This window comes from Capsicum annuum, chromosome 2, assembly GCF_002878395.1.
Source record: "Capsicum annuum cultivar UCD-10X-F1 chromosome 2, UCD10Xv1.1, whole genome shotgun sequence".
NCBI classification, from domain to species: domain Eukaryota; kingdom Viridiplantae; phylum Streptophyta; class Magnoliopsida; order Solanales; family Solanaceae; genus Capsicum; species Capsicum annuum.
In genome coordinates, this window is record NC_061112.1 from 128196893 (window position 1) to 128223130 (window position 26238).

Below are 26238 nucleotides of genomic sequence, written 5' to 3' on the forward strand. Positions count from 1 at the left end.
ATCCTCAAATCCATCCCCAAACCTCTCATTCAAGGCTAAAACATACTCAGTCCATGATATATCAGCTAAAGAATTGCGAGAATTCATATATGATCGATGCCATGCAATGGCTTCACCATCTAAATGAATGGAAGCAACCTTAACCCTTTGTTCAAAAGGAATTTCTTCCATGGAAAAAACTTGATCAACTTTGTACAACCAAGTACGCAAATCACAGCCAGAAAAATGAGGGAAATCCAATTTGGAGAATAGAGTAAAAAAACTGTCCATTACCATAAATTCCAACTCCATGGAAATCCTTATTGCGACCTTCATTCTACATCCCAGCTGGACAACTTCTGATGGTGGAAGATTTAGCTCTTCCCTACTCCTTATCTTTCTCCCTGGACATCAACAATCCTAGGGTTTCCTTGATCCCCAAAAGTTCTTTATCAGTTTGAACATTTCTTTCATAAATGCTCGACATACCCTCCATTAATTTCTATAACTGATCTTGAATCTGAAAAAGTTTACCGTCGACTTCCTCATTCGATTTGTCTTGAGTTTTTATCACGAACTACCATGGTTAATTGAGCTGAGAAACGATTGGATCTGATACCAATTGATGCACGTAAATGAGAACTGCAGCTCAAGGAGCTAAGCTCGATGAACTACTATGGTTGATCAGGGATGAAACTTCTGAGAATTCAGCTAATTAGAGAAGAAGAGAGAATTAAGGAGAGAAAATTTTGTATTATCAATTAATGAATCTGTAGAGTACAAATGAGAGTATTTATAGACACCATTGAGAGTAACTACCTCTAACTAACTACAAATTGAAAATGCTACAGTAACAGTGACAGTAACTAACAGCTACAGCTATAACAGATTTTGTGAACAGTAAGTAATGAAACAGTAAAAATAGTCTAGCCACTAATTAAACTCCAAATCAACTCAAGCTCGATTCTCTTGATCTCTTTGACTATCTCGGTCACTTGTATATCCAATACTTGTATCAACATGGTCTAGTGGGTTGTCTGCCTTATTTTTCAAGATATCCCGCTTATTATGAACAATTACATATAATTATCTTTTACGCGATCTAATAGTATAAGCGAGGCTGAAAATGTACGTCGTCGAATCTTGATGCGACTATGGATCTCGCTCCTTTTGTCAACATAGGACAAATGATGTTCATGATATTAGAAATTTTGCTTCTTTCCTTATTAGTACCTGAAGGTTATACTCATTGTAATTAATATGATATGCATAAGCAGTGCATGAAATTGAAAAGAATAATACTATGCACCTGACACAACAGAACTCCTCCAAATATCAGATGCTAACTGGATGCTTTTGTGGCGTCTGTCTACTTCAAAACATCTTAAAAACATTTTCAAGCACGAATGTATAATATACACGAAAAAAAAATATACTCGGCAGGAGCAATGATCAGAACTAATCAAGTACATTTTGCGAGAGTTACATGTACATCCAATAACAGTTTAACTGTTTCCGTTTCTTTCAGCAAAAAGTACAAAGTACTTTTACACACTAAAACTTTTAACTAGGCCAATTTGACCCTGCTAACACATTTTGCATCTGCGCAACTATCATATCAAGAAATATACACAATGTCCTATAAAGAGCAAGATAAACAACATGAAATGCAATCTTTCAATCCTTTATATCAACAATGAGTCCTCCGTAAATATGGTTAAGAGGGAGTACTTCACTTTGATTCTTATCCTGCTATCTTCTACACAGAGCTTTGCACCAGTGACCACCCAGTAGCCAGGTGACTTCTCCGGACCTCTTACCATTTCTGTTGTGTCAACAAAGTGTGACATCTTTGGTGCCTTTGCCGGTGAAGGCGGACCACCAGGATAAACCGCAGAATTCAAGTCCACCTTTGCTGGCTTCTGTGGTTGGTTTAGCTTCGTACTGAAAGGGGTGGTGATCAGCATTGAGATCAAACCAGATTTTCGACATGTGGTTGCTGGTCCTTCCCACTCTGATCGGCGGATCTTCGCTGAGGCGACCATCGAGAATCCCAGCCTCAGGAAGAGGACCTTCTTCATTCCAATAACCTTCACCTCAAACCAGGCCTTGGTCACAATAGAAGCAGAGTCATCTATTCGTGTTCCGCGGTATTCTACTGGAGCAGTGCAAACGTGTGAAAATATGCTCCATTTGACAGGTTCTAAATACCCTCGTTCAACTGGTTCATCCACAGGCTCATAGCTAAGATCATCTGTTAGTTGGATACTTTGAGGAAGTGCTGATAGATGTTGAAGGTGGATAGCCAGGTGATCACTCCTTTTACCTTCCAAGTATAACCGAATTCCAGTTACTGGCCTATTTCCAGAGTCAACCTGCAAATATTATCAAGAGGGAAAAAAGATTGATCATTCAGACCTCCCACCCCTACTAAGATGTTCCTAAAATAACAACTATCTTGATTTTGGTTACGCTAATCTTCAGCCCTCTAAGATCTTAGAAATGCTGATCATAGAACACAATCAACAATAGTAACTCCTTCCGCGAAAAGTTTATCCGTATTTGAAGTAAAAATGAACTTTGAACCACAGGTTATCCTCTCGGGAGGTAAAAGGGGTAGATTACCTATTCCCCGAACACGAGAGTAAAAATTTAATAGGGCTTCTAGAAATTGTTTGGTGGGTAAAAAATCACCAAGACGAGAAAATGATCATCTCTACTAATAATCATCTCTACTACTCCAAAATAGATAAAAGGAGAAATAACATAAAGGTTTGCCATAAATCAAGCTCATAATAGAAGTGCACCCTCTTTCTAAATTTTGAAACTGGTAAAACAAAACTAGTTGACGAACATTTGAAAGGCACAGGAAACAAACAAAGAACTGCTCCTGCTGCATTTCCTTTTATTCCTTCCAAGTAGGGAAAAGAGAACTTTTTAACTATAGTTAGGTCTCTCCGCTGATAAATACGAAAACTTTAAAATGTTGCTCTTGAAAATCCCGAGTAGTAAAAAAAAAAGCTTTCTTGATGTTCTTACTCACACATGAAGATATACCTTTATAGTGTTGACATATAGCCTTGGACCCATCAAAGTGAACTGCAGGGATGGAGAGGCTTGTTTTCTGTGGCGATGCCCAAGAGGAAGATCACTATATGCTGGAGCCCACTGCCGAGGTAACTGAAATTCTAAAAATTGTTCAAGTTCCTCGATTGGCGGTTTATCTGCATAAAAAAAAAACTGATATCAGAGATAAGAAGCAGATTAAAGTCATATAGCTCTAAATGAAAGAAGAAATGGAAAAGAACTTCACAACAGTTGACACAAAACGGGATAACTTCTCCAACCTTTCTATTTAATACATTACCAAAATACTTGACACAATATTTTATAAGAGCACACACGTGTGTTTTTGTTCATTGTCCACGACATGGGACTCTTCAACTGGTTTTCTACTATCATCAATCCAGTGATGCTTCAGCTGTTCATTAAACTAACGCAGACAGCCTAATTGTATTCCAATACATTCTTATATTTATGACATATACGAAAAATAGCAATAACAACTACTCAACCCCAAACTCTTTAGTTTAACCATCTGGCATTCAGAACTCTGACCTGAATAATCCTGATTCGTGCAACATTGGGTCCATCTAAGAGGGACGCACTCCCTACGAGAAATTTTTCCATTCCCGCTGCTCGAACCCGAGACCTATGGTTAACGGTGGAGGGATCCATTCATCCCACCATATCCCTTTGTGGTAAAATCCCAAACTAGATAGTGCAAGTTATATGATTTCTTGATAGCTATTTGCTTTGTTTGGAACAGCCTCATTCCAATATTCAATAGTTTGTTTTAGCAAATTAGAGTTTCTGATGGCTCATTAATATCCCTTCAAAGATGATCAATATAACAGGAAAAAAATGGTTTTACGCCGGCATCAATAACAACAAAGTATTCGTTGTATAAGGCTGTAATGCTGCTCCAAAATCCACATACATAAGAGGGAAGAATTCAAAGCAAAAGATCACCGGCGAGTGATTTATCTATCTGTCTTCATCAGGTAAACTAAGGCTCCGAGCTGATCTCTAAAGACAAATACTCACAAACTATTCCCTTCTCATTTTCCATTCCTTCCGTCTGCTGTGCTGGAATTTATTGTGTGGGTCAAGCGAGAAGAGAATAAACTAGATCTTGTTTGATATATTTAGATACTCATTATATTCACATGAATAGCCAAAAACCCAGGCGTACAAGAGCACCATTTCCACCAGAATAAGAAAGCAACAATGAAATAGACATACTCACATCGCAAGTAAAGATTAATTGCATGGCTTAGAAATCCACTGCCCCTTACACCACTCAAAAGTGAGGCGATTGGCACAAACGACATTGATATGACATTTGGAGACTGTGATACAGTAGGAAGCCACTGGCTATGACTTTGACCCAAATCAAGACCTCCTCGACGGATATGAATACTTAGTAGATCCTGCATGACGAATTCAAATCCAAATCCTTTACAAAAAGCTTATCATCAGATCAATAGCAATTTGTTTCAGAGGGAACAAAACAATCTTACATCAGCTTTTGAGTGAGACATAATAGATGGTCTCATTGAGTTTGCAAAAGGTAGATGAGGATCTGAGAATATTGATTTTTCATCCTGTCATGTGTAAAAAATTGAAATTCCTGTCAGACCATTTATTTGTTTGATCAGTGTAAAAAATACCTGTAATGAAGTTTTACAATGAGAAGGGGAGCCTTGGAGTAACTGGTAAAGTTGTTGCCATGTGACCAGGAGGTCACGGGTTCAAGCCTTGGAAACAGCCTGTAGCAGAAATGCAAGGTAACGCTGCGTACGATACACCCTTGTGGTGGGGCCCTTCCCCGGACACCGCGCATAGCAGTAGCTTTAGTGCACCGGGCAGCCCTTTATGAAGTTTTACAATGAAAATTGTGTTATCCATTTTGCTTACCTTTCCTAGAGAAATCCATGGGCATGCCACTATCTACACTAAGTCTGTTCGATCAACCCATACATAACTTAGTTCCATCACCATTATGACTGGGGGCTTGTAGATTTAGTGGCACAGTCATAATAACAAAGAATACATTTCCATCCCTCAACCCCTTTTTGCTTGTCCAGATTTCAGTATTATATTCTCTTGAAAATATTGATCACTAGCAAATAAATGTTTCTACAAGAATCTGATTTAGCACTACATTGTATTGTTTGACATTATTCCTACCATGACACTGTCGATAAATAATACTCTCTCCGTTCTAAAAATAATGACACTATTTCCTTATTTAGCACTATCCAAAAGAGTGGCACTTCTCTAAATTTGGAAAAAGTTTAACTTGAACTTCCCATTTTGTCCCTAATGACAAGCCATTCATAGCCACACAAATAATATAGCAAGTTTCAGAAGTCTTGTATGGTATAATTAAGATCACAAGTTTAAAATATCTTTCTTTCTTTCTTAAACTTAGTGCACAACTAAACTATGCATATAAATCGAAATGGAGGGAGTATGACTTTGCACATAAATTTACAGTAGTTCTTTTTACCATTTCAAGAAATTCTAAAATCATATTGATAAATCTTTTCCATTGTAATAGCATAGTTAAATCATTCTCAATCTTAGAAGAGAGCAGACTAGCTTAAACTAACTGGAGAGTGGAGGCAGTGGAACACTCTGAATGTCCTTTAAGAAAAGAAAACTAACAAACACCATAACTAATATTAGCCAGAATATTGTTGCTTCAGTGCCAGCATCATTCTATGAATCTACAGAAGTCTATTCTGAATTGTTGTTTATGTAAACTTAAACTAGTGCCGGCAATTTTTATCCAAATGTGCTCAACCCACCTGTTGTAAAACCATATCCAACCTGCCCATTTAAAATATGGGTTAAAATGGGTCCAACCATACTCGATCCATAATAAAATAGGTAATGTGGGTTGGAAATAGGTTGAATAAAGGTGATCAGGCTAAGGCTATGTTATGGATGTGTTTGTGCACTAGACATATGCCTGAAGGGAAGCCAATAAAATTAAGTATTTAATTATATTTTTAGTAGCTTTTTTTATTAATATAGAAGAGGAGCTATGTTTCCTTGTTTCATAAAGATTAGGTTTAGCTGTCGCTATTTTTTAGAATAGAATTTATGTTTCCTAATTTCATAAGGATTATTAGACTTATTGTCATAAGACTCCCTATTAAAGAGGAATAAAACAAGTTGTACTTGAACCAAAAAACAAGAGATCATAGTTCACTCTTCCTTTGCGTTCTTAAGATTTCAACTTCCCTTTAACGACCTGAATTATATACAAAATAGGTCAATCTAGGAATTAGAACAAAGGCAAGCGAAAGTTGAAGTTCATTGATTTTGATATTCCTGTGACTCGATCCTTCCCTAAAAATCCTAACAGGCTACCAAAAACAATTCATCTATTAAGCTTCTTTTGGACATTAACTGAATTTTTGAAGATTAGTCCAATATCTCAAGCAACTCTATATTATTACCTTAGACATTATTTGTTCACGTTACATTATAGTAGAAATCCTTCTGTTGGAGCCAAAGAGCAACAACAACAACAACAACATACCCAGTGTATTCCCACCTAGTGGGGTTTGGGGAGGGCAGAGTGTACGCAGACCATACCACTACCTCAAGAGAAGTAGAGAGGTTGTTTCCGATAGACCCCCAGCTTAGGACCAATAATAGTATAACAAATACAAAAAGTAAGCAGATACAAACTAGTATGGTGCACAAAACAAACTAACAATAGAACAAACACAAAAGATAAGTGCATAATAAACTAGTACGGGATGCAAAAAAGCCAACACCACTAACCCCAAAAACTACAGCCCCAACACTACGAACCAAAAACTCCAGACCCAAAGGAGCACTCCCCTATTACTACCGCCGCGCTCCCACCCCCTAACCCTCTACCCTAATCCGCGTCCTCCACACCTTCCTATCAAGGATCATGTCCTCTGTAAGCTGTAATTGCTCCATATCATGTGGATGCTCAATTAATGCCCAATGTTATTGAGTTTGATTGAAAGAAAAGAAAAGGAAATAGAGTAATTTATTACCTACTATACGTCGCCTATGTAAAATATGTAATTGTGCTTTGTTGCACAATGGAAAAAATTATTAGGAATGAAAAACGTGAAAATTTGATTCATTATTAAGTGATTTTTGAAACATTACTCATAATTCTATTTGCATTTCATTGCCAAAATATACTACTTTTACTTTAAAAGTCAAAAGGGGTTATTTTAAAAGATAATGATTGTAACTTTTATAAGTCTTCCCTATTTCGTTTTAACATTTTCTTTCTCGTACACTACCCATTAATGAAAATAAAAGTTTATACTCTAAATCGGTAATATACAAGGCTTTTCACAAAATCAAACAACATTTGTGCCATGAATAAATGGCGTTGGACACGATATTTTAATCCCAAAAGTTGACATTGTTTTCTAACATATAAAGCTCATTTCTGACCCAACCTATATTTAACTGCATGAAATATGGGTGGCTTGAGTTTTGACGCATTTTTATTTAACTAGTTTTCAATCCGCCCAAATTTGAGCCAACACACCATTTGCAACCCCTAAATCCTCAACAGCCATAAACCACACCAATCATCCAGTCCCATCAGTAAAATGGGTTAATGACCCTACAACAACAACGTACCTAGTATCTAAGTTGCTCGGACTCGGGTGCAGCTGTCCGATAAGGGTACGGCTCTAGAGGTCGGACCCTTCACATTGTCAATTTAAAGATTCGGAGATATGGATCTAGGGATGCATACGGGTGTGGGGATTTGGCAAAAAATAATTTAACTATCTAAAAATAGAGTTATTAAACATAAATTATGAGATATTATATGAAAAACTTGAGGAGAAAATATTGTTCAAGAAGAAAATTTTGGAAGGAGAGAAAAAGAAAAGCAATAACATAGAAATTTCTATATACAAGGTATTCCATTTTCTTCAATTTCACCTTAACTTTTGTTTTGATTACAGAATTTCTAAAATTTGTTCGGACTTTTCCAATCGATTTTGGTCAAAGTACCCAAAATCGGTTGACTAGTTCAGGTACGGATCCCACACCCACGACCATGTCGTGTCGACACGGGTGCGGCACCGAAAGTAAAGAGTCCGAGTAACTTAGCCTAGAATAAACCCACAACTGGGGTCTAGGAAGGGCAGGATCTGATCACAAACCTTACCTCGACCTTGTGTGGGGTAGAGAGATTGTTTCTCATAGACCCTCGGCTTAAAAGAAAGGTTGTCAAAGAAGGCTTGCAACAAAAATATGACAGAAAAATAGCGAGGTACGAAGCAAAGTGTAATACACATTGAAGTATAAGAGACTATGTGCTACTAAATAATATTAATAAGACATTATGTGACTAAATAATAATACTAATAAGAGACTAAGAGGTTACAAAATAATAAGGGGAGGAAGAGGCTAGCCCCTACCTCTCCCACATAAAGTGTGGCAACACTTGATTACTGACCTTCTACCCTAATCAATGCCCTCCAAATCTTCCTATCAAAGGTCATATGCCCTTGGTAAGCTGAAATATCTTAGAACTGACAGAATTAGTTGGGCAAGCAAAAGACATCCTCAAGTCAACAAGCATCTGAAAATATCTAAAGGTTTGAGTATGTACTCATTGTCATGCCTTAAATATTTTTTTCCACATTTAGGTGGTACAACAAAAGGAAACATTAAAGAATCTATGTTGATATTTGATTTTGATGATTAACGAACAATAAAGCTATTTTGGACCGAGTCTCACAAGCTGAAGAACCTGGTCCTTGGATGTGGTTCTGTCGACATGTCTGGTACTTGATCCCACTGGAGCTAGGAGTCACTTTCACGTGTAACATGTTTTATTATGATACAGATCTTGCATGTTAGTGTGAAGTCCAAGTTTACAAGGAAGTAGAGTCAAAATACGAGTTGTTTAAGGAAAGCTGTGAGTTTTCTTCAATACTTCCTTTATACTCTAGGGTTAGCAGATTTTGTCCAATTCATGTCTATCACTTAATCCTTGTTGCTAGCGCGTGTTCTATATATTGAAGAAATTGCTTCCTTGCAAATTTATGCACTTATAGTGAGAGCAGCTTGAGAGCAAAAGCAAGTTAATGTGAGCAAGAAGAGAGATAAAACTGAAGAACCAAAACTACAACTAGTGTTGAAGTTCCATGAATGCTACAAGTTGTTTTGATTTGTAATTCAATTTGCTTTTTCTAGAAGCATTGTTCTTAGGTGATTTTCTGAGAGAAAACATCGTACTTTTAGCTAGAGGTAGCTTGAAGTTGTAGCTACGGTCAAAGTGATTGTAGATTGGTGTTAATGGCTCGATTTAGTCTCTTTAGATTATAGATTATAACCAAAAGCTGCTCATTTGTTTTAGTAAAGTTTTGAAAGAGCTCCTTCCTATGTTAGTCGTGGTTTTACTTCCCTTGAACGGGAACATTTTCCATGTAAAATATTCTAACTTATTTGTTTCCGCAATTGATGATGGAAAAGTTGGTTGAATCAATACAAAGAACATGCTCCTCGTACTCAAGTTCAACTATTTACTATGAAGTTAGGTAAAATATTACACTACAAACATTAGTCAACACACTATTCACACACACCCCCCCCCCCCACACACACACACACAATCTACACATTAAAAGAAAAGGAAGTTGAACTACAGAATGAAATATAAGATCTAGTTTACCTTTGATTTGTCAGAGGATCTAACAGAATTTGCTATCTGGCATCCATTTACATCTTCTGAAAATTTTTCATCAGCTAATTGCTTAAGTAATTTCTGCACCTCGACTGGCGGAAGAATGGAACTTTGCAGCTGCTTTATGTGAATTACATCTTTACCTCCCATCTTTACACCAACAACAATATGGGTGCCATATTTTTCAATAAACCTGGAAAACCGTACAAGTGTATAGTTAATTTTTTCCACCATTATCCACATTAGTATATAAGTTATAATCGATAGGAAGTTCATCAGTCATTTTTTTTTCCATTCCCTTCTCCCTTATTAAAAGTTTCACTACTTCATGATAGAAAAAGCGGAAAGCATTGATAATGTTTTCGGACAGAAACACATAGGAGAGAATATTTTCTCATTTGACTTAGGCGGAGGGAAAAGAAAATTAAAGGAGGAAACAGATCTTTACTCTCAATAATATCCTAATGTAATTTACCCAACCAAAAGAAACAATCTCAGATCTCTCTTTCTCCATGATATCCATCCTTTTCAGTTTGTCTTCTTTCCCTTCCTTTCCTTAGTTTCCAAACACAAAGCACAATATGGGGAAAAGATGCTTCTGTGCTAAAATTTGCAGCTCCTAATTCAGACCTTCTGCGAATCCAATTCATCTCATGTCCTATTTCATAAAGGAGCATGTACCAGATATATCCTTGAGATTTTTAAAACACACACAGCCTTTATGTATAAAATCCTGGCACATGAAAAGTAGTTGTTCAAACAATTATGGATGAGAAGCTCTTACTCTGCAAGTGCAGGAGGATCCCATGAAGAAGGCACATCTTGCTTCACTTGCTCAGATAGTGTTAGATGAGATCTCACTAACTCGATATTGTACAAGGTCATGAACCAACCATCAAAAGCAAGAAGCTTTGTCGAAGCTGCATCATTTTGCCAGCATCCCTTATGACCAAACATCGCATTAAACAAACCAGAAGGTATCTTACCGGACAGTGACAACTCCTGATTCATTTGCTCTGACATCTGAATGCAATGAGCAGATGATAGGTCAGAGAAGGTAAGTTTAGTCAGATATGCACAGGAACGTAGAAAACATTAGGCTGAAATGAATTATCAAAAAAAGCATAATTATTGGAGTTTCGCTAAACAAGTTTCAACACTTAATCTAACAGGTACCAAAAAGTCATCTTTCCCAAGCAATTATCAAATGGAAACAATCATGATAGCTCATAACTGCACAAAAAAACTAAAATGCCCCAGAGGAAACGCAAACTGACCTCTTAAATTATTGTTTTTCTTTTAAAAGAAACAAAAGGGAAATTTACTCCACCCCCAAAATAGGTAAAAACAAATCTCACTTAACAACTTGAATCTCCTCATTTATCAAAGTTGAATTCGAACAGTGACAAAGTTCCAGAAGCCAAAGAGATAGACGTACTTAGTTGTCATACAATAACCGATACTTCTAGAAGACCTATTTTATGGCCTAAATGCTACCAGAAAACATCACATGCAACTACGTGACTACACCAACCAGACAAAACTTTATCCAATAACCAATACTTCAATAAGACCTATTTTATGGCCAACTGTTACCATAAACCTTCACATGCAACTACGTGAACCGAGCAAAACTTTATCCAAGACTAGATAGCTTAACACCTCTATCCAAATTGTACTTAAATCACCAGAATTTAGCTACATTACTTTTTCTTCAAGTATGAGACTTGAAATAGCAACACTAGTAACTCTTTCTATCTTTGGGCACATCAGTTAATCAAACAACATACCTAGTGTAATCCCACTTTTCTAGTCTGGGAAGGGTGGTGTATATGCAGCCTTGCCCCTAACTCGCGAAGGTAGAGAAGCTATTTCCATATACCCTCAGCTCAAAAGCATCAGTTAATCACAAACAAAAATTAATTTGAAGTGTTCCAACTCCACTAGTAGGAAGAAAAACACACAAGTTTCATCCTTTTTTAGAAACAATTCCAGTCCTAATTTAAAGCAAATTACATTTCCTCAAAGCAATTCAGTCAAACCATCAAAATTGAACTGATCACGAGCTCTTCACTATCATTTTTCAAATCATTTTCAGCAAATGAACAGCATCAGATACAAAATCTTTATAAAAAAAAAAAAAAACACAGTTACCCAGTTCCCAAAAAACTCAATAAATACAAGTAAAAAAATTTAAAGCAGAAAAACAGAAACAAAAAATTTATTTACCTGATTAAAAGAAAGAGCATCAGAGCGAAACCTAGTTCGTTCACCTTTATCACACTTAATAGAAGTCGAAACATTAGAAACCACCACCCCACCAGGCACCACCAAGTCCTTAGTCGACTTTTGATCAACCTCAATCAAACCGGACCCGGTCGGACCGGTTTTACATGCCGTCAACCGGATATCACTAGTCAAATCATAACCTAACCCGATCACTGAAACGGCTTTTTCAGCAGCCGTTTGTGGGTCCATTTTACTACTAGGATTAAACGCCATCATCCAAGAAAATCCAAACCCAATTCGAATTTCCCAAAAGGGTCTCAGAATCTGAAAAAAAAAAAATTAAAGTAAAAATAAATTTTCCATCTTCATACGAGTCTCTTTGCCTTTTTTTGGGGGGTATAATTCAAGAATTTAGAGATGGAGAAAGAAGAAAGCAATTCTTGTTTACTTTTTTTTTTTGCCTTTTTTATTTTTTGTCTCTATTCATTCATTGTGGGTATGAGCTGGGGATTGAGAAATGACAAAAAAGATGAGCAAGTTGACGTGGGTGGGTTGTTGAATGGAGGGATAGTTTTGTCATTTAGTTGAGTTCTTAAAAATTGGAGGAAAGTCATTTGGTGATGGAAAAAGGCAGCTTAGCTAAAATTGTATGGCGTGTGTTTGACTTTGACTGACAATAGAATAAAATGGGATCTTTTTTGGGCAAATGTGAACGGAGATAGCTCATAAGCGGCGCCTGGACCCTACCTATTACACAACACCTAAGTGGTGTCAGGTAAAACTTACGCAATTTAAAGTTCATGTTACTTAATTATAATTAATTAATATATATTTTACTTAATTTAATTATATAATTATGATAAAAGAATTATTTTGTATACAAATCAGATGTGTGTAAATTTTTACCATAGTCTCATCATAATCATTTTGTTTCACTGTTTTAATTATGTAATAGTAATAATAAATTTAATATCCAAATATATTAGCTAATGAAATGCAATAGTAGCACTATCTCAAAAGTGAGGTGGAGAAATTGATGTCCAAAATAAAAATAGTTTATAAAAAATATAATATAGAAATAATGAATATTAACATAATAAATATTCTTTTTGTTTCAAAAAAATAATCTAATTTAACTTGGCACGAAATGTAAGAAAGTAAAAAAGATTTTTTATTTTTATGATTTTAAATTAAAGTTGTGTCAAATGTATTAAAATGTTCTTCAATCTTGTGATTTTAAGCATGACACGTGTAAAATTGAAATTAAAGTATTACCAAAAAAGAAAAGGGTCATTCATTTTAAAATGGATTAAAAAGTAAAGTAAATCATTCTTTTTTAAACGGAGGAAGTAGTAACAGAAACAAGACTATCATAAAGATTAAAAAAAATTAAAACTATTTCTTAATTTTACGTTTTATATTTTATTTTTGTTTCGACTATGTTAATCCGTCAACGTAACATTTCATACGCAAAGATAAAGGTCTTGCAATTAATCCTAAACCTCTATGTATTAGTTCAACAATACTAATTATGTTTGAGACGACAAAGAACTCTGTTGCAAAAAAAAAATGTACAAAATAAAAAAAAGGATATTTTTGTACACAAACATTTTTTTTATAGAAATTATGTAAGATGTATTATTTCTTATACATCAAACCAAACAATGTATAAAAAACAGTACATGTATAACTAATACAAGCATTACTAATGCAAATATTACTAATACATTATATTCTGCATTGTTCTTATACACTCTACCAAACGACCCCTAATAGTATTACAAATACTTTCTCCATTTCAAAAAGAATGATAGATTTTTTTAATCTATTTAAAAAATAATGACTCCTTTTATTTTTTAGCAAAACTTTAATTTCAACTTTTCATATGGTATGGTTAAGATCATAAGATCAAATGACATTCTGTTAAATTTGACATTACATTAATTTAGGATCATAAAATTTAAAAATTTTCTTTATTTTCTTTATTTTCTTAAACGTCGTGTCAAGTTAAATTAGGTCATTTTTTTTAAAATGGAGAGAGTATAATATTATGTCCCGTAACATAGATATCAAAATAAAAGACTCTTAACCATTACTCTCCATTTCAAAAAAAATGGATTGTTGAATTATTTTTTAATATTCAAATAAATAAATTATTCATTTTTCAAGAGATGTGTTGAATTTTTTTTAAAATTTTACGCTTTCATTTAATACTGTTCTTAAGTACTTCATATTTTTTAAGAGAGTAATTTAAAAACAATTAAAAAATAATAATGAAAAATAACCTATAATTTATGTCCAAAAAGATTTTTCTGAAAGAGTGTCTTATAGCTCAATAATTTAATTATTTTGAAATAGAGGAGAGAACATAAAGGCACTCCTTTCTGGTATTTTACCTTAATTTGTATCCTTCATTTTTTTTTTTTTTTACATAAAATTAGTTAAAAATTACATCTATGGTTTCATAACCAAATACTAAGAAACTTAAATTATTTATCTAAGAGACCTTACGAATATGTATTAAGAATATTCTCAATAGGGTATTAGTTAATTTTCAAAAATATACCTACCTAACATAATTATTGTACCACATAATGTAATATATACTCTTATACAATATTATATAGTACTATATGCGTCAAAATCATTTTTCCTCTCCAAAATCAAACTTCTCCTTTTAACTTTGAACAATAATTATACTTCTCCCTTTATCCTAATTAACTTTTTAAAATTTCTATTTTACCATTTTATCATCAATTTTTTTATTCTTTTTTTTTTTAACTTCTTTAAAATCATCATATTTTTATTTAAAAAAAAATCATATAACAAAATTTTCATAAAAATATAAACATTATCTTCTAGGAAAAAAAGTAAGAAATACTAAGGATTAAGTATATAACCTAATGATGATCTTTATGAAGTAAATTAGCATGATAAAAAAATTAGTTTAATTAATAATAATCAAAACTATAATATTTATTTTACAAATGAAAATAATAAGTAATACTAATTTTATAAACATATTTCAATGCAGAAAATACAAACAATAAATGAAAGCGATAAGCCTCTAGTACCACCTCGAACTATAGTCAAAGTTGTTACGACACAATCCAACTTCACAGAGGTCCTACTATTCCCTGAACTCAAATTTAGCATATTTTTGTCAATTTTTGTGCTAATGTGACATTTTTATTACATAAAATAGAGTCCACATCAAAGGTGTCACGCCATTTAAAATGATTGACCAAAGGTATTACGTTATCTAAAAAAATTGACAAAAATACGTTAAAATTTAGTTTAAGAGGTAATAGGACCCCCATGAAGTTGACGTGTGTCGTAACAAATTTGGTCATAGTTCGGAGGTACTAGATGTTTTTCTCAAATAAAAATAAGGTCAAATTTTAAAAATTATATTTATTTATATGAATTATAAAATATGTAATACTCTATTAATGACAATCATAACTTATTTACTGATATAAATAATAGATAATATCGTTTCTTATCACTTGATTCTCATACTAAAAATAGATGTTTTAATTTATCTACTCGATTTGTGAAATCAAGAGATTTATATTATATTTTTCTTCTACCCTTTAGTGTTAAATAATTATATAAAGTAACAGTATAAATAAATTTAAAGTTTCAAATTATCATTAATAAGGTTAATTTAGCAAAATATTTCTCTAAGTAAAATTTTCTTAAGTATTGTGTTATATCAGCAAAAAGTTAAGTAATATAAAATAAATGTAGCAAGAGAGTGATAAAACATGAAAACATACGTACATGCATGTACATACATATATACACACACATATTTAGGGATGGATTGTTTGAAAACAAGTTATTCCGGGATTAGTTATCACAAAATAAGTTATACTAATATCTATGTGTGATAACTTATCTCATCACTGTGGTATAAATAGTGCGATAAATAATTTTGAGACTACCTAATACACTTAATTAAATGTAGGATAAATAATTATAAATTTTATTTTTAAATTATTATAATTATACCTCACACTAAACGACTCTTGAATATATATAATATTAAAATAATGATCTTAAAAAATAACATTAAATTTTATGATAAACTTATAAAAAAATATTAATTTACTTATAAAATTAATAAACTTAAATAAATTACTAATAATATCTATGTTAAAAAAATATTTATCACATATAATATAAAAAGATATTATATAAATATAAAATTAAAATTATAATGATAAAATAAACATTGAATGAAATAAAGAGAAGGGTATAGTTATTGTTCAATGTCAAGGGAAGAGTTTGATTTTTCGGGGTGAAAAGCACTATATTAACATGTACAACCTAATGTGTTGATTGATTTTAAAAACATGAAGTATAAACTTGTTTTGCAAACATTCAAGAAACGGAGATGAATACAAAATTCGTAGTGAGAAATAGACGGCCATTCACATGTTCTCCGACGTTGGTGGCGATGGTCGATTTCTCTACATGGTTAAAGCTGTAGCTGAACATGGACAATGACTCAGACTCACTCTGTGTCGGATACCCACTCACGCTATCACCCCCACCTAAGAAAGCCACCGTCCCTTTTTGACTACTCGGTTCGCAGTTACTCACTTCCGCTGCAGTTAAATCCTCCCAATAACGATAATCACGCGCCGCCGTCGGAGCAGAAACTCCGGTTATAGGAAAACGGCGAGATTGATTGTTTCGCTTGAGATCCGTGAAACTCGCAGCAGTACTAACGGAGGATCCACCGCCGTGGTTGCTGAGATTTAACGGCGTCAGCGTCCGAGGAAAATTGGTTTTGGCCTTTGTACCGCGAAACTCCCTTGCTGCTGCATCATAGGCTCTGGCAGCTTCCTCCGGGGTATCAAATGTGCCGAGCCATACACGTGTTTTAGTATAAGGATCTTTGATTTCTGCAGCATACCTTCCCCGTGACCTTTTCTTTACCCCTCTCTAACGAACCTCTTCTTGTCTCGATTGCCGGAGCCGCCACCGCCACCGGCGCGTCACTCTTTTTGTTCTGCTCCATCGGAAAATGGACCGATCGTATTGACAGACAAGTAACAGTAGATATAACAGATCTCAGACTTAAATAAGTAAAAACACGGACCTTAGATTACAGGGAAAAGAGATATTTTTCTCACTGAACTTCTCCTCCTAATTCATTTTAATATTTAAATTTAATTTTTATTTATTTATTCTTTTAATATTTATAAAATATATTATTTTCACTCCTTAAATTGATGCAAATTTAAAATATATCTATATATATAGATAGATATAAATAAAACCATTTTCTTCATATCCCACCCCTATTTCTTCATCTTTTACATACCCCTCCACCTCTATCTTTCATTTTTCTTCTATCCCCACTTCCATCATAATTTTTACTTTCTAAATTCGTCACCACCCGCCCCCTTCTTCTTAAAAATGTTAAGAAAGATAAATAAGTAAAAATTAAGTTTAGGTGTTAAAAGTAAATTCTACGTGGCTGAATAAAATATGACTCAACAGGACATCTTAAAGTAATTTCCATGAACATAATCTACTAGTTCAGACATCTTTCATAGAACCTTCGCAAACATAGAATACTTGAAAACTGACAAGTCCACAATATTAATCAAGAGATTAATTAATATCACTGATAGTGTAATTTTTTTTTAGACCGTGAGATATTTTAATACCTATAAAAGTAACTTTTCAAATATAATCACTTTTAAAATATTTTAAATTTAAATTAAAAAAAATGAATAGTATGATATAATAAAGATGCCTATATTTATTCTAACAGAATATTTTTAGGAGTATGACCTATTTACCAACAACAACAACAACAAATTCAATGTATTCCCACCTAGTGGGGTCTGGGGGTAAGATGTACGCAGTCCATACCTCTACCTCTGATGAAGTAGAAAGGCTGTTTCCGATAGACCCCCGGCTCAAGGCACGAGATACCACACAAACACATAGTAAAGCACAGAAGCAGATTACATATCATAAATACGACACCCATACGTAATATAAACAGAGGAAAGCAGAGGAAAGCACACAGATTCGTAATAAAACATGGAACACGGAACACGGAATCATAACAGGAATAAAACCCCCACCAAGTAATTTCCTACACTAGCGACCCAAACTGGCCCTAATCCTCTGCCGTAATTCGCGCCCTCCAGACCTTCCTATCTAGGGTCATGTCCTCGGTGAGCTGTAACTGTTCCATGTCCCGCCTAATCACCTCACCCCATTACTTCTTCGGCCTACCCCTACCCCGCCTAAAACCATCCAACGCTAGCCTCTCACACCTACGGACCGGGGCATCCATGCCCCTCCTCTTCACGTGTCCGAACCATCTCAATCGTGCTTCCCGCATCTTGCACTCCACTGAAGTCACACCAACCTTCTCCCGAATAGTCTCATTCCGAACTCTATCCCCTCTAGTCAGTCCACACATCCAGCGCAACATCCGCATTTCTGCCACCTTCATTTTTTGGATGTGGGAGTTCTTAACTGGCCAACACTCCGCTCCATACAACAAGGCCGGACGGACTACCATCCTGTAGAATTTGCCTTTAAGCTTGGGCGGCACCTTCTTATCACACAGCATCCCTGACGCGAGTTTCCACTTCATCCATTCCGCCCCAAACGGTGCGAGACATTCTCGTCAATCTCACCGTTACTCTGGATCACGGACCCAAGATACTTGAACTTATCCCTCTTACATACCTCCTGTGCTTCCAGCTTCTCTACTACCTCATTCTCCCGCCTCACGTCATTAAACTTGCATTCCACATATTCTGTCTTGCTTCTGCTCACCCTGAACCCTTTAGACTCAAGAGTTTGCCTCCACACCTCTAATTTGTCATTCACACCCCCTCGAGTCTCATCTATCAGCACTACATCGTCTGCAAAAAGCATACACCACGGCACCTCTCCTTGAATGCGCCGCGTCAACACATCCATCACCAACGCAAACAAAAAGGGACTAAGAGTAGATCCCTGATGCAATCCTGTCCGGACAGTGAAATGCTCTGAGTCTCCTCCCGTCGTCCTCACCTGGGTTTTCGCTCCATCATACATATCCTTAATTACTCTGGTATATGCCAGCGGTACTCCACTCACCTCCAAGCATCTCCAAAGCACCTCCTTGGGGACTTTGTCGTATGCCTTCTCCAGGTCGATAAACACCATGTGCAGATCCTTCTTCCTCTCCCTATACTGCTCCACCAACCTCCGCACCAGATGGATTGCCTCCGTCGTCGAGCGGCCGGGCATAAATCCGAACTGATTTTCCGAAATAGACACTATCCGTCTCAGCCTCACCTTTACCAAAATTGCAAATACTCCATTGTGTCTTTTTTCTTCTTTATTACTTTCAATTCAATATTTTTTTCAATAATATTCACCATTAAAGCAAAACAGCAGCATTCACCATTGAAAGTCATCACAATTACCACTTTTTAGAATAACTTTTTATTCCCCATTTCAATTGTATATTATATATTGACGTACGTACAAATCAAATAAAGTTTGATTTATTTAATCGATTTGATTTTTTAATTTAGGCCAATTTTATCCAAACTTGAACACTTCTAGTAGGAACACACCTGACTCACCATATAAGAATTATATAGAGAAGAAATTATATACTTTTCGTTGGATTAGGAGAGTCAAACAAGAATATATTTCACATAATTTCAATGTAATCACGCTTATATTTTACATAATACGCTTGTATTGGTACTAAAACAAGAAAATAGATATCAAAATATGTAAGGAGAGAGTGGAAGAGAGATTTATGGAGGAGGGAGGGAATTACGGAGCAGGAGTTCAAAAATGAGAAAGAAAAAAGTTGTAAATGTTATAAAACAATAAAGAATAGAGAAGAAGAGTGGAGAGAATAGAGAGAGTAATTTTTATTTCTTCTCTTGAATGATGATTTACAATGAAGGAAGCCCTTCTATTTATAGGGGGAATTTGCCCCTAGTTTCACACTAAAAGACAAATACATCAAATCCAGATAGAAATCATATAGATCTTGATAGACATTCACTATAATTGATATATATCATAACACTCCCCCTTGAATGTCTAACAATACGCATATAGGCTGCCTCATTAAAAACCTTACAAGAAAAACTAGTGGGACAAACCTCGTAAGGGAAAAAGAATACAACTCGTATTAACTCCCTCTAATGCGAACATCCTTGAATCTTTGCATTTCGATCTTGTGCACCATCTTCTTGAAAGTTGCAGTTGGAAGAGACTTGGTGAATAAATTAGTCACATTATTACTTGAACGAATCTGTTGTACGTCAATATCATCATTCTTTTGGAGTTCATGTGTATAGAAGAGTTTTGGAGAAATGTGTTTCGTTCTATCTCCTTTTATGAATCCACCTTTCAGTTGTGCTATACATGCTGCATTATTTTCATATAAAATTATGGGTACTTTGTAACATTTCAAGCCATATTTTTCTCGAATGAGATGTATTATGGACCTCAACCACACATACTCCCGGCTTTCTTCATGAATAGCTATAATCTCAGCGTGATTCGATGAAGTAGCTATGATAGACTGCTTTATTGATCTCCAAGATATGGCAGTACCCCCATATATGAATACATAGCCTGTTTGAGACCGAGCTTTATGCGGGTCAGATAAGTACCCAGCATCAGTATAACCAACAGAATTGGAACTGCATTCTTTAGAATAAAATAAGCCCATATCGGTAGTCCCCTTTAGAGATCGTAATATGTGTTTGATCCCATTCCAATGTCTTCTAGTAGGAGCAGAACTATACCTTGCTAGCAAATTTACTGAAAAGGCAATATCAGGCCTTACAGTATTTTCAAGATACATTAGTGCACTAATTGCACTAAGATATGGTATTTCAGGACCAAGGAGTTCCTCATTCTTTTCTTGAGGTCGGAATGGATCCTTATTCACATCAAGTGATCGAACAACCATCGGAGTACTTAATGGATGTGCTCCATCCATATAGAATCGTTTCAACACTTTTTTCTGTGTACGCAGATGGACAAAAATATTGTTTGTTAAATGCTCAATTTGCAAATCAAGGCATAACTTTGTCTTTCCGAGATCTTTCATCTCAAATTCTTTCTTTAGGTAATCAATTGTCTTTTGAAGCTCTATTGACGTTCCAATAAGGTTTATGTCATCGACATAAACAGCAAGTATAACAAACTCTAACGTTGTTTTCTTTATGAAAACACATGGGCAAATTTCATCATTCGTATAACCTTTTTTAGATAAATATTCACTAAAATGGTTATACCACATACGTCCAGATTGCTTCAAACCATACAATGATCTTTGCAATCTAATGGAATACATTTCTCGAGGCTTTGAACTATATGCTTTCGGCATTTTAAATTCTTCGAGAATTTTCATGTATATCTCACTATCAAGTGATTCATATAGATAGTTGTTACCACATCCATCAAATACATTTCAAGTCTCTTATGGATAGTGAAACTAATAAGATAACACAATGTTATTGCGTCCATATCTGGTGAATATGTCTCATCATAATCGACACTAGGACGTTGTGAAAATCCTTGTGCAACAAGTCATGCTTTATACCTTTGTATTTTATTTTTCTCATTTTTTTTCGCACAAAGACCCATTTATAGCTAACAGGCTTAACACCATTAGGTGTTTGAGTTATAGGTCCAAAAACTTCACGTTTGGCAAGTGAATTCAATTCAGATTGAATTGCTTCTTGCCATTTTGGCTAGTCATTTCTTTGTCGACATTTTGTGACAGATCGAGGTTCAAGATCCTCTCTATCTTGCATGATTTTTGTTGCAATATTGAATGCAAAGACATGCTCCACTACTATTTCAGATCGATTCAAATTAGTTTCAACATCACTTGAATTTATGCATAGTTCCTCATTTTCTTGAGTCTCAAGCTTATTGATTCCTTCATGAACATCAACATTGCTCAAATCTTGAGCTTCCATATGAGGATCTTTCGTAGTGTCATCTTGACCATTTTTTTTTTTAGGATTTCAATCCTTAGAACTTAATGGTCTGCCACGCTTCAAGCGTGCTTTAGATTCATTAGCTATGACACTAGTGGATGGTCCTTTAGAGACATCAATTCGAATTGGGACATCCTCTGCAGGAATATGTGATTTGGTAATCCTTTTCAAATCAGTTAATGCGTCCGTCATTTGATTTGCAATTTTCTGCAGATGAATAATCTTTTGCACTTATTACTCACAAATAGAAGCACGCGGATCAAGATGAGATAGTGATGAATTTTTTTGCAAAATTTCTCTTTTGATGTTACTATTTTCTCCCCCTAATTTTGGAAACACTATCTCATCAAATCGATAATCTGCAAATCGAGCAGTGAACATATCTCCCGTTAATGGTTCAAGATATTGAATAATAAAGGGTGATTCAAACCCAACATAAACTTCTAACAAGTAATTGTTTCATGTTTCGCATTTTTTTTCTTTTTGTTAGATGAATGATTAACACCCGGAACATGATTTCTTTCTCGGTCATCACGACCAGGGCCGCAACCTTTTCCACGCCTAGCATGGTGAGCGTGCACATTATTCACCTCAGGAAATGGTGCAGATCCAGGTAGTCGGTTCTCATGATTTTTCATCAACAAATCATTATTTTGTTCAGCCACAAGAAGATGAGAACTCAGTTTAGTATACTTCTTGAAACCTTTTTGTCGATCTTGTTGCTGTAATAGCACATTCGAGGCATGAAAAGTGGAGAATGTCTTTTCCATCATATCATCATCATTGACCGTCTCTCCACATTTTTTCCATTGAGAAGAAATTTTGAACATGGCAGAATTATATTCATGAACAGACTTGTAGTCTTGAAATCTTAGATGCATCCACTCATATCGTGCTTTCGGGAGGATGATCATCTTTAAGTGGTCAAACCTTTCTTTTAGTTCATTTCACAATATGAGTGGGTCCTTAGTAGTAAGGTACTCAATTTTCAAAACTTCGTCAAGATGATGACGCAAAAAAATCATAATCTTAGCACGATTTTGACTAAATGTTGTATTTTCATTCTTTATGGCGTCTCCAAGATCCATAGCATCTAGGTGGATTTCAACATCAAACACCCATAAAATATAGTTCTTGTCCGAACTTTGAAGGGCAACGAACTCACACTTCGTAAGATTGTTAGTCATAAAAAAAAGGAAGAAAAATAATAATACCTTAGCCTTAGCCTTCAAATTTGAGGCGGTAGAGTCTCGTGCTGATAACGTGTTATAAAATAATAAAGAATAAAGAATAGAGAGAATATAGAGAATGATTCTTTTTTTTTCTTGAGGGATGATTTACAATGAAGGAAACCTTTTATTTATAGGGGGAATTTGTCTTTAGTTTTACATTAAAAGATAAATACAACAAATCTTGATAGACATCAAATAGATTTTGATAGAAATACACTATAATTGATATATATCATAATACTAAATATAATTAAAAATAGTGGGTAACCTGCTATTCCAGGTAAACCTGCTATTAATTGATTAATCTCATTAATCAATTACTGGACTCATGAATGTGCCTAGTTTATTCCAGAGTAGACACGTATTGACATGTGAACTTATTTTTTACAGTCAGGTTACAGGTAGCCTCAATTTTCAAATACTAACAACTTTAAAAATCAAAGTTCTCAATCCAAACTGGAATTCTTTGCAACCTTTATTGTTGAAATACAAAATCTTGTACTAACTTACAAACCCTAATTAGGAATTAGTGTATCAACCACTGGTTACTTCTAATATTAATAGTCTCGTTTGACGGTGAAAAATAATACAGTAATTTTTTTAAGAATAGAAGTTAAGTTGGAGTTGATGTTGTGTTTGATTATAAATATAAATTGAAGTTATTTTTGAAATTTTGTGAGAAAAATAAAATTTTAAAAATTTCACTTTTTAAATTTTTTTTTATTAAATTAAAATAATTCGTATGATCAAACACTATTATTTTTACTTTTTTCACTAAAATAAATAATTTAATAAATTAAAATAATTATACACTTTATTTGATATTAAAGAGCGTATTACTAATGCGTAAAAACTTATAATATTAACAATAAAATAAATTCTAATACATGCATAACGTGATTAAAGTTATAATTGTTCCTCAAAATCTTCTCCACATTCCTTTCATCATATTTATAAAAGATTTTTTTATTAATTTTTATTTAATTATATTATATCTATATTATTTTTAATACATCAACTTAAATACAGATTACTATATAAAAAATATAAACACATAAATACTACAAATATTATTAATATATAATATTTTACATTATTATCTGTGGTTGACTTGAAAAGCCGAATATTATCTTAATTAATAAAAAGAGATAATACAAAATTGTTAAAAGGCAAAAAGGATGGGCGTTTCACATGTTCTCCGGCGGTGGCGGTGGAAGGTTAAGGTCCAAATGGAGACCCTTGGTGGCGATGGTCGGTTTCTCTACATGGTTAAAGCTGTAGCTGAACATCGACTCTGACTCAGACTCACTCTGCATTGGACACCCACTCACGCTATCACCCCCACCTAAGAAAGCCACCGTCCCTTTTTGACTACTTGGTTCGCAGTTACTAACTTCCGCCGCAGTTAAATCCTCCAAATAACGATAATCACGCGCAGCCGTCGGAGCAGAAACTCCGGTAATAGGTAAACGGCGAGATTGATTGGTTTGTTTGAGATCCGTGAAACTCGCAGCAGTACTAACGGAGGATCCACCGCCGTGGTTGCTGAGATTTAACGGCATCAGCGTCCGAGGAAAATTGGTTTTGGCCTTTGTACCGCGAAGCTCCCTTGCTGCTGCATCATAGGCTCTGGCAGCTTCCTCCGGGGTATCAAATGTGCCAAGCCATATACGTATTTTAGTATCTCTGATATGTGCAGCATACCTTCCCCATGGCCTCTTTAATACCCCTCTATAACGAACCTCTTTGTTTCGTGTCTCGGTTGCCGGAGCCGCCACTATCACCGGCGTGTCAATCTTTTTGTTCTGCTCCATCGGAAAATGGACCGATCGAATCGATAGGAGCTAAGTAAAATGAAACGGAGATAACATGATTTATGCAAATTGAGAAGAAACAAACAAGAATTCCAACATCTATGTATTGTTTGTGCTTCAAATATCACTGCGAGATCTCAAATAAATGGCTATAGCAGATCTCAGCACTTAAATAAGTAAAAACACGGACCTTAGATTATATTCTACATGGGTGTATAAAATATAACTCAACAGGACATCTTAAAGTTATTTCCATGAACCGAATCTACTAGTTTAGACCACTTTCATCTGACCTTCGCAAATCTAGAATACTTGCAAAGTGACAAGTCCACAATACTAATCAAGTACTGTATTCATGAATGTGCCCAGTTTTATTCCAAAGAGTAGACACATATTGACATGTGAACTTATTTTATACAATCAGGTTACAGGTGGCCTCAATTTTCAAATACTAACAACTTAAAAAATCCAAGTACTCAACACAAACTTGAATTCTTTCCAACTTTATTGTTGAAATAGAAAATCTTGTAACTTACAAACCATAATTATTAATTAGTGTATCAACCACTGTTATAGAAGGTATTTGATAAAGTACTTGGCAAAATGGTTCAGTGCAACTCTGTAATATGTCGGTTTTATAGGTTTGACACTTCTACTTACATGTTTGTCATCTGGACGCTTGAACTCATTAAAAAGTAACATTTTGCATCCTTTGATCGACCGTTGACCGAGCCTATGTGGCATTCAAATGCTGACTAGCACAAAAAGAGTGTAGTCACACGCCTGAAGTGCGAGTGGGGGTCAATTTTGGGCTAATTTTATATTAAAATAATTTTTTAAAAAAATGACACTCAATTTTTTTTTTCAGTTTTTAAATTTAAAAATATTTTAAAAAATTAAAAAATAATAAATTTTTTTTAAAAAAAAGGCAATTCCCCAACCCCCCGCCCCCCCCCACCCCCCCCCCCCCCCACCCACCCCCGTCCCAACACCCCCACCCTACCCCGCCCCTGTCCCAGCACCCCCACCCAACCCCCAACCCTTATCCAGCCACTCCCCCACCCCACCCATCCCCGTCCCGACACCCCCCACCCCACCTCGCCCCTGCCCCAGCACCCCACCCCACCCCAGCCCCGTTCCAAGCACCCCTCACCCCACCCAGCCCCATTACCAGCACCCCCTCACCACCCCAG

General features: G+C 35.0%; 3 protein-coding genes across 3 annotated transcripts; all 3 read right to left on the reverse strand.

Moving 5' to 3' along the window:
- Positions 1–1428: 1428 nt before the first annotated feature.
- LOC107859355 (MACPF domain-containing protein NSL1) lies at positions 1429–12583 on the reverse strand. Its single transcript, XM_016704338.2, has 7 exons — positions 11987–12583; positions 10542–10780; positions 9746–9950; positions 4563–4646; positions 4289–4472; positions 3037–3203; positions 1429–2354 (listed from the first exon to the last, which is right to left on the reverse strand). The coding sequence occupies exons 1-7, from the start codon at positions 12260–12262 to the stop codon at positions 1665–1667; spliced, it is 1845 nt and encodes a 614-aa protein (XP_016559824.1). The 5' UTR covers positions 12263–12583; the 3' UTR covers positions 1429–1664.
- A 3792-nt stretch (positions 12584–16375) lies between these two features.
- Positions 16376–17018, reverse strand: LOC107858156 (ethylene-responsive transcription factor 12-like). The gene is made up of 2 exons (XM_016702867.1): positions 16952–17018; positions 16376–16902 (listed from the first exon to the last, which is right to left on the reverse strand). The coding sequence occupies exons 1-2, from the start codon at positions 17016–17018 to the stop codon at positions 16376–16378; spliced, it is 594 nt and encodes a 197-aa protein (XP_016558353.1).
- Positions 17019–24418: 7400 nt separating this feature from the next.
- LOC107858158 (ethylene-responsive transcription factor ERF096) lies at positions 24419–25045 on the reverse strand. The gene has a single exon (XM_016702868.1). It carries the CDS (start codon positions 25043–25045, stop codon positions 24419–24421), a length of 627 nt encoding a protein of 208 aa, XP_016558354.1.
- Positions 25046–26238: the final 1193 nt, after the last annotated feature.

What these genes read in the sequence shown, in the direction of transcription:
- LOC107859355 (XM_016704338.2), bottom strand. Translation starts at nt 12,262, where the DNA reads ATGATGGCGTTTAATCCTAGTAGTAAAATGGACCCACAAACGGCTGCT. An exon ending in ATGCTCTTTCTTTTAATCAG is followed by an intron (nt 10,781 to 11,986) that starts GTAAATAAATTT and finishes CATTGCATTCAG; the next exon opens with ATGTCAGAGCAAATGAATCA. An exon ending in TGTCTCACTCAAAAGCTGAT is followed by an intron (nt 4,473 to 4,562) that starts GTAAGATTGTTT and finishes TTCGTCATGCAG; the next exon opens with GATCTACTAAGTATTCATAT.
- LOC107858156 (XM_016702867.1), bottom strand. Translation starts at nt 17,018, where the DNA reads ATGGAGCAGAACAAAAAGAGTGACGCGCCGGTGGCGGTGGCGGCTCCG. An exon ending in GGCAATCGAGACAAGAAGAG is followed by an intron (nt 16,903 to 16,951) that starts GTTCGTTAGAGA and finishes GGTATGCTGCAG; the next exon opens with AAATCAAAGATCCTTATACT.
- LOC107858158 (XM_016702868.1), bottom strand. Translation starts at nt 25,045, where the DNA reads ATGGAGCAGAACAAAAAGATTGACACGCCGGTGATAGTGGCGGCTCCG.